General features: G+C 40.4%; 1 protein-coding gene across 1 annotated transcript in view; it reads left to right on the top strand.

Moving 5' to 3' along the window:
- The window catches only part of ncam2a (neural cell adhesion molecule 2a), a 68,402-nt gene that overhangs the window by 5,214 nt on the left and 50,688 nt on the right, over nucleotides 1-12,500 (top strand). Inside the window, exons 3-4 of the mRNA XM_076297193.1 lie at nucleotides 7,012-7,218; nucleotides 11,147-11,290. Of these exons, the coding sequence (XP_076153308.1) occupies nucleotides 7,012-7,218; nucleotides 11,147-11,290 (351 nt within the window). The remainder of the gene's footprint in view (nucleotides 1-7,011; nucleotides 7,219-11,146; nucleotides 11,291-12,500) is intronic.

Consider the following 12,500-nt stretch of genomic DNA (forward strand, 5'->3'; position numbering starts at 1 on the left):
GATAGCGAACCACACAGTTGTCCAATCAAAAGGTTTATTCACTGGGAACGAGAGCAGGGACACAGATCGACACAGAACACAATGCAAACAGGGCAGGTCAAGCACGCACACACACTACACGTACAGGGGAGGATGCAGCCTCCCACACAAAAAGGATCACACACGAGGGAGAACTAAAAGGGAAACATGCTACAATAAAGACGCTAACATTACACACAAAACTAAGGAGAATAACGACATGAACCCCCCAAATGTTCGCTCTCGTATCCCAGGATCCCCTGCGCGGGAGAGCGCGAACACTGTCTTTTTGCGCCGACGTTACATTACTATTAAATCCGCTTAGCATCATTAGCATGCTGCACATATTTGTTTAAAACTCATGCATTGAAGTTGACTGATCATCTCAATACCAACGTTTCCCAAAAGGGCCTGTCCCAAGGAGAACAAGTATTACCTTGAAACTTAAACACACATGGGGAAACTGAACAGTCCAATCAGTAGACTATGATAGGCTAAGATATGCTACTTTGTTTACAATATTTCCAGGCTTCAACCAGACAGCTGAATTAAAGAGGTAAGAGTTGTAATAAAAAATAGTAGGCCTAGGCTATAGGCTAATCTGTGTGCTGTCATAAATATCAGTCATTCAGAAAAATATTTTTATATCAGGATATAAAATAATAGATATATTATATTGTAATCCTCTGGTGTTCTAAGGGAGGCTATTAAAATGTTATTTAATAAAATGTCTATCCCCCCCCCCCCCCCCCCCCCCAAAAAAGGGAAAAAAAATAAAAATCGAGATTCGTATGGAACCGTGGGTCAAAAATCGTGATACAAACCGAATCGTGAGGTTGGTGTATCGTTACAGCCCTAACACACACACAAACACAAACACAAACACAAACACAAACACACACACACACACACACACACACACAAACTCTCTCTATATCTGCATTTCTATCATTTTTTTCTTTATTTATTTTTGTGTGTTGGGGCTTCTGCTTTTTAAATATTTTGTTAATTATTGATTTATTGAAGTTTTGTGCATTGCACTATAGTACAATTCAAATCTCAATCTCTCTCTATCTCTGTATCTCTCTCTCTCTCTCTCTCTCTCTCTCTGTCTGTCTGTCTCTCTCTCTCATCATCATCCAGTGCCTGTTCTTGTCACACACACACACACACACACACACACACACACACACACACACACACACACACACGCACACACACACACACACATACTGTAGACAGACAAACACACACACACACACACACACACACACACACACACAAGCACTTGTTTATTTACAACATCTAATAGCACAGTGATTATTACATTCAAACATCATTACTTTATATTATTTATATTTGATGGTAGGGCTGCAAACATAATCGTCTGTAATATTAGCACAGATGCTGCAGCATCCATTGATATAAATATTTTACAGCATTCCATCTGAAAATGGATTTCAGAACTCTCCAAAGTTGTGAAGTATTTCCAGTTTGTCTGATGATATTGGAATATCAGGCAAGGGATTCTAGGCAAAAAAGTATGCTAGTCCCTGTTGCTATCATTAAATCTATGGTTCTTGGTCCCTAGTGTAGAGTTTGTGTATTATGTACTGGGCTTAACAAGTTGTGAAAGAGATGATATTTCTGTTCCTGAACATTTTTATAACATGGTTTCTGTCATAGACATAAACTGCCACTGTCTCTTGGAAGCCCCACCCAACATGGCCACTAAGTAAATGTTACATTTGAATTTCAAACAGCACACATTTCCTCAGATTGTTGACAGCATACTGAGGGAATTTCATGCAAAACTGTCACCTCCATAACGCCAATTAAATGCCATGGTATTTGTATGATGCAAATGATTATGTAAAAAGTTTTTCATGTAAGTTCTACAACCAAGAAGAGTGAATGCTCAAATTTTAAGTAATCATTCATTCACATCATACCATACCATGGCATTGTGTTATGGACGTGACAGTTTTGCGTGGAACTGCCCACTGACAGCATGAGAAATGGTGGCAGAGAAGAGGCCCCTCCCCCTGCTCTTCATTGGTCATTTTTGTTTTTGGACTTTCTACAGTACATGAAATATTTCCACACATTTAGAGCAGCTCTGCACTCTGTGTGAGAAAAATGTATGTGTTTCCCGGGGTTTGTGTGTAAGAATCACAGCCGGCTGGAGCTGTCCACCCACGTCCTGTCAGGCATGTGGTGGCGGTGGGCACTGTGCGGACACGACCAGCTGGCATCCACAGATGCCCCTCCTGTTCGCTGTGCCCATGAGACTGTGGCACATGTTCTCCTCAGCAACACACATAGTTACTGTGCCCACCCAGGCCCCTCCGTATACACACACACACAACACACACACACACACACACACACACACACACACACACACACACACACACACACACACACACACACAAAGCACATACACACATACACAGAGAGAGAGAGAGAGAGACACACATATGTACACACACACACACACACACACACAAGCACACAAGCACACACACACACACACCCTTGTGTCCACGATCATCGCATTCCCTTCCTTATTGGCTCTATGTTTGAACTTCTCCATCTCCAAATGTCTGTGGGGGTTTTCTTCTGCCAAGTCCCAGGATGCTCACATCCTGCCTGCCTGCCTGCCTGACTCTGCTCTCTCCTGGGTGTGATAAGGGCTCCCTGCCCCATATATGTGCACACTGGGGAAGCAGGAGGGCTAGCCTTGTGAGTGTGTGTGTGTGTGTGTGTGTGTGTGACCATGAGATTATTTGTCTTACAGGTTTGCATTTCTTGAAAGTGTCGTTGAACAATGACCACAGTTAGAAATAGAATTCTATGGTACTTAGAGACACACCTCAGGCGGGCATCACCCTGACCAGACCAGCAGCAAGTAGATTTCTTATTGCTTGTGTGAGGTGTTGAGCGGCAGAGGTAGTCACCAGGACAAGATGGTTCCAGTACAAAGAAGAATATTTATTTTAAGCTGCTGGCAGGTGGAGACAGACAAGATGAACAGGTCAACTTTACATGGACTGAATTTTGCTAGGAGCAAAGACCTAACGCAAGCAATAAGGTTGTTATTAAAGGGAGTCAGATAACCTCTGACTTTAGAGGCCCAGAACAGACTGAATTTCCTATTACCTGAATACAGTTAATAATAACAACAGTAACTCCTCCCCTCAGGAGTAAACCAACATACATAAATTGATTTAAGTTACAGAAAGACATTTAACAACAAAAACATAGGCTATAATGAATAATAGACTTTCATGTTGAAAAAGTCAATATGCCCACATTGAATATCACAGCTCATTATGGCTAGAACATTAGTCAAATGTAGGAGGAAAACACCCCTCTTTGACTTTGTATAGTCCACTGTTTGGCGCTCCTGTGTCAATTATGGTGCTGCTTTGGCAGTGTCCATAATGCTGCAGGTAAGCTCTGTGGTTACTATAAGTACTGTTCTATTGGATGCATGAATTTTCCCAAGAGCGTGTGGAAATACAGGCTCATAGCACAGCACACCTTATACTCGCAATCTCCCGCACTCAAGCTGACAATGTCCAAAGAAAAGTTTCCCCTTGCTGTATAAAGTTGAAACCACACTTACCACGGTGAAGTTGGTTATATATGGGGCATTGGATAATCGACACATTAAAAAATCAATTTAGGGAATGAATTTGTATCAAACCAACTTTGATGTATTTATACAAGACCTGCTTATAGAGATTGCTAAAACACGGGACCAAGATTATGGGTACGTTTTACATTGGTTTACATGGGCATGGATTGCCGCGGATCCCCAAAATGCTTTGCGTTCACCAATGGGAAAATGCCATGATGACGACACATTCTCAATCTCTATATAATACAACGCTTCTTTTTTTTTAAAGACACCCTTTGATTTTATACAAATGTTCTAAAGATAAAAGTGCTTTAAATCTATACAGCGGCCAGAACCTATCCATGTCAAAACACATCTGATGAACTCTTAGTACCCTCCACATTTAAAGCATTTTTAACATTAGAAAATGTGTATAATTTTTTTTTTTTTTTAAAAAAGAAGCTTTGTGTCATGTGTAGGGTACTTAGCTAAGTTCATCAGATGTGTTTTGACATGGACATGTCAAAAGTTCAGGCCGCTATACAGATTTAATACACTTTTTAACATTAGAAAATGTTTATAAAATCAAGGGGGTGGGTTTTTTGACAAAGAAAGTTTTGTGTTATAGACAGGTCTTGTATAAACACTTAAAACATCACTTTTGAAAACATTTGTTTGAATGTGTTAAATATCCAACGTCTAATATCAAACCAATTTTACTGCGGTGCTGCGCATGTCTATGCAGGCTATGGCACAGTCCCAACAGTGGCGCATTTGAAAAACCCATACACAAATAATGAAATAATACATTAAAAAATTATAATAAAAGTAAGCAGTTCATATTATACTCGTAATTTCATTAGTCCCTCAGAGGCGCTATTTGTTGTGACAATGTGAATATCGCTCCTTGACAGTTTGCTGATTCATCTGTGGAACGACTGGCAATGCTCACATTACTCCAGCATGGGAGCTGAGTGTTGAACTTGGTTCAACTTTTAGAACATAACGCAAGGCTCATCAATGCCAGTTTGATGTAAGAACATTTCAGGCCCTCTGTCCAATCAAAGCAATACAATGCTTTATAAGGGCAGAAGATGTCTTTCCGTTGTACAGAAATGAGTATCTAAAATCACTCAACAAAGAGATATAACTTTAAATGAATAAGATAATTATGATCTTACGATTTGCTGCTGCTTCCTCGTTATTCCAGTGTGATCCCCACCTTCAGGGACGGATCATGGCTTGTGCCAAGTGTGCACATGCACAGGGGCCCTCAGCCAATGGGGGCCCTCGGATTTAAAAAAAAAAATGCCATTAATTTAGGCTAGATTATGCCCGGTGCTTCTGTCTGTTAATTTGCGGCACAACTGAATGGTGCTATGGAACCACGGACCGAAAGAAAAATAAACTAAATGTTTTCCTGATCAATAAATACTTCTTAATTCATAAAATATAGAGGCATAACATTAGGTGGAAGTGGTAGGCTATGAGTGCTCATTCAATGTGTATGCGTGTTTGCGAAAGTGAAACTGACCCACTCGTGGGTAGGTGAATGAAGTGGATTCCTGCAATGTTCATGAAAACAGCATAGCGATTGGATAGCCTAATAAATCGCGACTTGTTGTAGGCCTAACAGTAGCTTATATCGTAGCAAATAGCCTATGGCGATGCCGATGACAGATAGGCCTACACTTATTTCACTCGTCTCGCTGGAGTGAGCGCACAATGTGGGCTGTTGCGCAAAGAAATTAATTAGGGAGATGATCGATCTGCATCTCCATTTACCAAACGCTATAGTTTTGCTAACATCTCCACTGTTAACGTGAAATATGTCTCCATGCAAGGTAGTGTCAAGCAGCAGTGAAGTGAAAACCTTATCATGCAGGTAGCCAATGTTCACGTCACCTGAGTCAGACAGAAAACGGGCCCTGCTTGCTCTATTAAAGTTTGTATGCCCCTTCCAAACTGCGTTAAAAGGGTAAATTTAACAGCCAGAATTTCGAAAATTTCCAGGGGGAGACACCCCCGAACCCCAGCAAAGGGAGATTACAGCCTAATAATAAAAACAGCTGCTGGAATTCATTCCTGAGTTATAAAATATGACATAATGTACTACATTTTCATTGTGTGCAATTATGCACCAGCCTGCACAGCGACAGCAAAGAGAGAAGCGCTGGCTGCACGCGCATGTCACTTGCACGCACATGCGCAAACGCGCCCGCGCGCGTCGCAGTCAGGGGGAGGGGGGGCCTTTTTTGATATTGTGCACAGGGGCCCATATTTGTTTAATCCGTCCCTGTCCACCTTAGACTATTTGGATTCACACTGGAGGAAAAGTGGGGTTTTACAGTAATCACTAGTAACTGCTCCTCCAATGTGCAGGATGAGGAGCAAAAGGTGTGTGTGTGTGTGTGTGTGTGTGTGTGTGTGTGTGTGTGTGTGTGTGTGTGTGTCACAAGAACAGGCACTAGACGATAAGATGAAAACTGCATGATTTTTTTAAATTGTATTACATTGATGGTAATTTGTGTTTTATTTAATCAATATGCATTTTCTGACACTTACAATTAATGTGTGAAATTATGAATTCTGAACTGCTGTGAGAACATGTGTTCATATCTCCAGAGTAGCATCTGCTTCATGAGGATATGGCCTTTTACTACACACACACACACACACACACACACACACACACACACACACACACAAATTGATGACACTCCTTGATTTTGATTCAGGAATTTAATCGTGATTCATATTTTATGTGATTTGTCTAATATATTTCAAATGTGGTTAAGTGTCTCATTATTCTTTAAAGGACACTTTCTACATGGAAGGATATGGGGGAAAGTAATGTTGGAAAACTCTTTTAGATCGTTTTATTTATTAATTATCTGATATTGGAATAGAATTGAGTAGGATTCAGTAGAATAGAGAGCATGTCTTGGATTGTTTTTTTGTCAATGAGAGATGTACAATTTCAAGCTTAATGTGTCACATTATTGGGTCTGTCTGAAAGCCATGACAGTAAAATGGAAAATTAATAATCGTACCACTCACTGCAGAACTGAGGACACTCAATTCACCAGGATGGATCATGGGTCATTTGGGGATATATTTTTTATAAACCTAGTATCCTTAAAGTTTTTTTCTTGAAGTGTATTTTATATTGAAGGCTTGTGTTGAGTCATATATGGCTCCATAAATAACATTTGGTGGATAAACAGCATTTTCCATGAGGCAAATATGTCAACATGGCCATACTTGGTTTTCCTCTAATGCTAAAATGTCTCTCTCTTTCTCTCTCTCTCTCTCTCTCTCTCTCTCCCTCTCTCTCTCTCTCTCTCTCTCTCTCTCTCTCTCTCTAGTCATTGGTGAGCCTGAGAGTCTGACCTGGTACAACCCTCAGGGAGAGTCCATTGTGTCCACCCAAAGGGTGGTCCTATACACCGAAGGTGTGCGCTCGCGGCTCACTATCTACAATGCCATTGTGGAGGACGCCGGCATTTACCGTTGCCAGGCCAAGGACGCTAAGGGTCTGACACAGGAGGCCACAGTGGTGCTGGAGATCTATCGTGAGTGTGACACAGTCAGTCTGACCATAACAGATATATAGCAGAGTGTATACAGACACCATAAGTGGTGCTGGAGATCTATCGTAAGTGTGTGACACAGTCAGTCTGACCATGGCTGATATAGCAGGATGTATACAAAATATTAAGATACCACTACACAGATACACTACAAAATGTTACAAAATGTTATCTAACAAGATATGTGTGTACAAAGTACCTGTTTCATATAACCTAAACATGTTTATTGTAAGAAGCTAAAATATCAATTTAACTAAATGTGATCAAATGTAAAAACAGTCTAATTAACTAATTTGAACATTTCTAATTGATTATTTTGCACCTGGTAATTAAGTCTTCTGTTCAGTTTATAACTAGCGAAAGTTGGTAAAGTTTACTCAACTTTGTAATGCTTCAGAACTGCAATAGAAACAAACTTTAAAATCAGACAAGAAACACAGAACAATACCCTGTGCCCTACTTTTGAAAATAGGAGAAAGAATGATGAAAGCTAGGTTAAGAGGTTTTGCATAGACACATTTTGCTGTTAGTGGTGCCTTTGGTAACGCTTTAGAATAACATGTGCTTATTAGGTATTAACAGTGCATAATAAGCAGTTAACAATTCATTACTAACAGTTAGTTAACTGTTGTTATCCTTTAATAACATTAACTAACTGTTAACATGGAGCTTGTAAGTGATAATAAGCAGCCTTTTAAGTTACTTACAAGCATATTTGTTAACAGTTGTAAGTGTTAACAAGCAGCTTGTTAATGCTTGTTAATGGTGTATAAGACAAAAAGGTGGATAACTAATACGCTTATAAGACCTTTCTTACCTATTTGTAGTAAATTTTGCAGCCCCCCAATCTAAAGGGAGGATCATGTAGCCTAAAGTTCCACAAGCCCAACCTTCTATCTCTCTATCTAGCTTGGTTTAGCTGTGAGAAATACACCTTCAAAATTGTTGCAGTGAGCAGGAATCGAACCCCGGTCTCCCGCGTCAAAGAGTGCATTGCTACTTGTTGAGCTACACTACTGCTCCTAATTGGCTGATGGTAAATATTCTGAAGTGCTATATCATACTAGCTATGCTTTTTACAAATATGTTTCTGATGGAAAAGTGGTGTTTAATTTCCATAATCTTTGTTCAGTGAACGCATAAAACAGTTTGTCAGTTTGTCAGCAGTCTAAAGATATGCCAGCTTTGTATATAGTTTGGTTACCTAGCAACCGAGGCTTAAAGACGATAAGTGGGTGCGTTCAAAGCTCTGGTTTAAAGTTGCAAACATAGGCGAACGTTCGTGATCGATTTAAAACATGTTTCAGTTTGCCTTGAACAGAGGCGAACATTCATGGTCTGAATTTCTGCATTAATTAAACACCACTTTTCCATCAGAAACATATTTGTAAAAAGCATAACTAGTGTGATATAGCACTTCAGAATATAGAATCAAAATAAACAATTTCATCAACTGTACAAGAAAAGTAGTGTAGCTCAATAAGTAGCGATGCACTCTCTGATGCAGGAGACTGGGGTTCGATTCCTGCTCACTGCAACAATTTTAAAGGTGCATTTTTCACAGCTAAACCAAGCTAGATAGAGAGATATAGTATAGAGAGATAGAAGGTTGGGCTTGTGGAACTATAGGCTACATGGTCCTCGCTTTAGATTGGGGGGCTGCAAAATTTACTACAAATAGGTAAGAAAGGTCTTATAAGCGTATTAGTTATCCACCTTTTTGTCTTATACACCATTAACAAGCATTAACAAGCTGCTTGTTAACACTTACAACTGTTAACAAATATGCTTGTAAGTAACCTTAAAGGCTGCTTATTAACACTTACAAGCTGCATGTTAACAGTTAGTTAATGTTATTAAAGGATAACAACAGTTAACTAACTGTTAGTAATGAATTGTTAACTGCTTATTATGCACTGTTAATACCTAATAAGCACATGTTATTCTAAAGCGTTACCGTGCCTTTTTGTGTTATTTGTCCAATTAAAGGTTTTTGGGAGGCTATTTATGTTTGTTGTGGACCCATGGTTCTGCTGAATTACACTTCAATAAAATCCTGTCCCTGAATGACTGCTAGAGGAGGCTACTTGGCTTGAGCAAGTCATAAACAGTGTTTACTTTTAACAGAGGGTTTTCCAGTGCTCTGAGCTTGACTGACTCTTGCTTTAGTGTGAGTTTCATTGGTACTTCCATCATGTTTACTCACGAGAGAGCTAAAGGTGCAGAGAGCGCAGATGAAACATGGCGTATAGAAGAGCGCCAGCGCCAGCTCTTTCATTCTGATCAGGCATGTCAGTGGCCACTTGCTGAGCCACTGCGTTCCTCCCCACTCCACCTGGCAATCATGAAATTATCACCCCATTATGACACACACACACACACACACACACACACACACACACACACACACACAGAGACCCACAGACACACACACACACACACACACACCCACACACACACACACACACACAAACATAAACATGCACGTGCACACAAACACACACACACAAACTCCCTCCCCAGAGGTCAGCTAAACTATAAAACCTTAACTACACATTTTCTGATCGCATATTTTTTTAGAAATGTGGATGTGAAATGTGTTTTTTGGTTCCTCCATGAACCGCACATTTACATTTTAAAAGCAACCCCCCGACTGTGCTGTTGGCCCCAGTGGCGCTGCATAGCAGGGCCTGTCACAAATATAGCAGATCAAAGATATAGTCTGGAGATTAGCACGAAGGCTAGCATATGGTGCCTACTGAACTCATCGCACCCCTGTGGTCTCTCTCTAAGTGTGAGTGTACAGGAAGAGCTAGTTTACCTTTTCCATCATGTTGCCAAAGCCGTGCCGCTCCCGCTGCCCACACCGATCACAGCTGAGACAGAGAGTGGGAGAGAGTGGGGGGCACTGCATCACTTTAGATGGTGCTGTTTAGAGCAGTAAAAGTCCAGCTAATGCTAGTTTTATCGAGCATTTTATCTTCAACGCGGTTCATTTGCAGGAAGAGGAGTAACAACACATCCAAAGCGTGATTTAAGGAGGTTGAGGGTCTGTGGGTGTCTCAGAGGCAAGTCAGCCGTCGTGGCCTCCAGGGTTCAGGGGTGACTCCACCATCAGAATGCACTCCAGGGCTTTAATCAGACCCTTTGATCCATAATGGCCGCCGCTGTATTGAATGGTTGCACCATATAATTTGCTGTGCTCCCTGACATTTGATGGCATGACATGGCAATGCCAGGCATGTGCCCTATGGGTCATGATGAAACACTTGGCAGCATTTCAGGCAGCATGAGTGGACAAGCTTCCCCTGAACATTCACTTAAGATGGTAATAAAAAGGTTGTCATTGGACAACGCCTGGAGCAGCAGAAATGCTGCAAGGAAAACTGAATCTGAAATTTGAAGTTTTCCATGGACTTTATATGTGAAGAGTTTGGTTGTAAAACACTATATCTCCATTAAAAACATTAATAAGTCATGTTATTTAATTGTGTATTTCAGGTAATATCAATTGCAAATCAACATTGCAGTTTTGCTGTTTTGAGTGAGTAAAGATAAATTAAATTACATTAACCCAATTACAGTTCAACTGACATTACTTGGAAAACAAAATGTAAAAAAATTATTTATGAAAATTCATTGAAATGGAGGATATATCATTTTGGAACCAAACTCTTCATTTATTCATATTTGGACAGCAATCTCCTGCCAGTGTTTCTGGACCTAGCAGCCGAGCTTATAAATAGTATGTAATGTAATGGAAAATGCTGGCAGGAATATTTGCTCAAATTGAATCTCCACATTCTTTGGAGATTGCTTTGTTTGTGTCTATTGTTTGTCTGTCCTTATCCTGTGGCAGAGTTGTGTTGTGGTGTTTGTGTTGAGTCGCTGTTTGGTGCCTGTCCTTTAGAGAAGCTGACGTTCCGGTCCGTTCAGACGCCACAGGAGTTCCGGCAGGGCGAGGATGCCGAGGTGATCTGCGATGTCATCAGCTCGCCGGTTCCAGCGGTGTCCTGGTTCTACAAGAATAAAGAAATTCTCTCTGAGCCAAACAGTAAGACTAACATATAAACGCACACACATACTGGTATATGCACGACCAGGAAGATCCTGGGAGCTTTGTGGTCACCATGACAATTCAATTCCGAGGGATTGTTCTTCTGGTGTCAGGAAGTAGAAATCAAATATTTGAACATTTCTAGGGATGGTTGGCACCTTTGGTTGGTGTCCTCTTTTCACTTTCCTCTATTCCTGGACTAAATGTCACTGGTACCTTTAAATTGATTTACATGTGGGTTCCTTTGATGAATATTAAGGTAACTAAATGGCTATAAAATTCCATCCAAAGAGGCACCAAGTTTGAAGTATTAATGAAGTAGTGAAAACCATGATCTTATAAATCTACACCGTATCTCTACAATTTATTTCACCTTTCTGGTTGAATGGGAGAATTGTTCAGCTACAATCCTATACAAAAATGATGAATCATCCTCAGTGGTGAAACATTGTAGATGAAAGAGATGATAATCAAATGAATATAGGTCTCCCCACCCACACAAAGGCTGATGCCACTCCTACGCTGATGAGATTTTATGAAGTGCTCTCTCAGTTGACAACGAAGAATAGATATGTGTCCATGTAATGAAACAAGATTTCTGTCACTCAAGGCAGTGTCCTTTAAACATGAATAGAGAGCTACACACCATGAAAAGCTTTGAAAAGAAAGAAGTACCAATTGTATTGAGTTGAATTAAAATTTCTGTCCTTCTGTGTGATGTCGGTTTGTGTGTGTGTGTGTGTGTGTGTGTGTGTGTGTGTGTGTGTGTGTGTGTGTGTGGGTGTGTGTGTGTGTGTGTGTGTGTGTTAGTGTGTGTGTGTGTGTCTGTGCTCACCTGATCGAGACCTCTTCTGTGTTAGGCCTTTGAAACTCTTGCTGTAATACAGAGAACTGCTTCAGAGTCGAACAGAAAAAGTTTCCTCACATCTTTAATTGGAATTTCTGCGTGTGTGACACAGAGAAGCTATCTGCCCGCTCCACCGCAACAGATTAGAAGGTGTCGATTTCAGACTCACTCTGATTACTTTCCTTCTAATTACAACCAACGATTTTTTAATCTCTTGTGCGTACTTTTGAAAGGAAAGGTAGGGTTGGCATTTATCAAGCATGGATAACATGCAAAGCACTTGAAAAATGCTTTTGTAAGTGTGATCAATGGGGTGTTTCTTTTGGGCCAATTTAATATCTCATGTGTATATTTTGAAAG

Source organism: Alosa pseudoharengus, unplaced genomic scaffold (assembly GCF_046254945.1).
Source record: "Alosa pseudoharengus isolate Yale_2024_CS ecotype anadromous, Long Island Sound unplaced genomic scaffold, YU_APseudo_1.1 YU_APseudo_1.1_scf_20, whole genome shotgun sequence".
NCBI classification, from domain to species: domain Eukaryota; kingdom Metazoa; phylum Chordata; class Actinopteri; order Clupeiformes; family Clupeidae; genus Alosa; species Alosa pseudoharengus.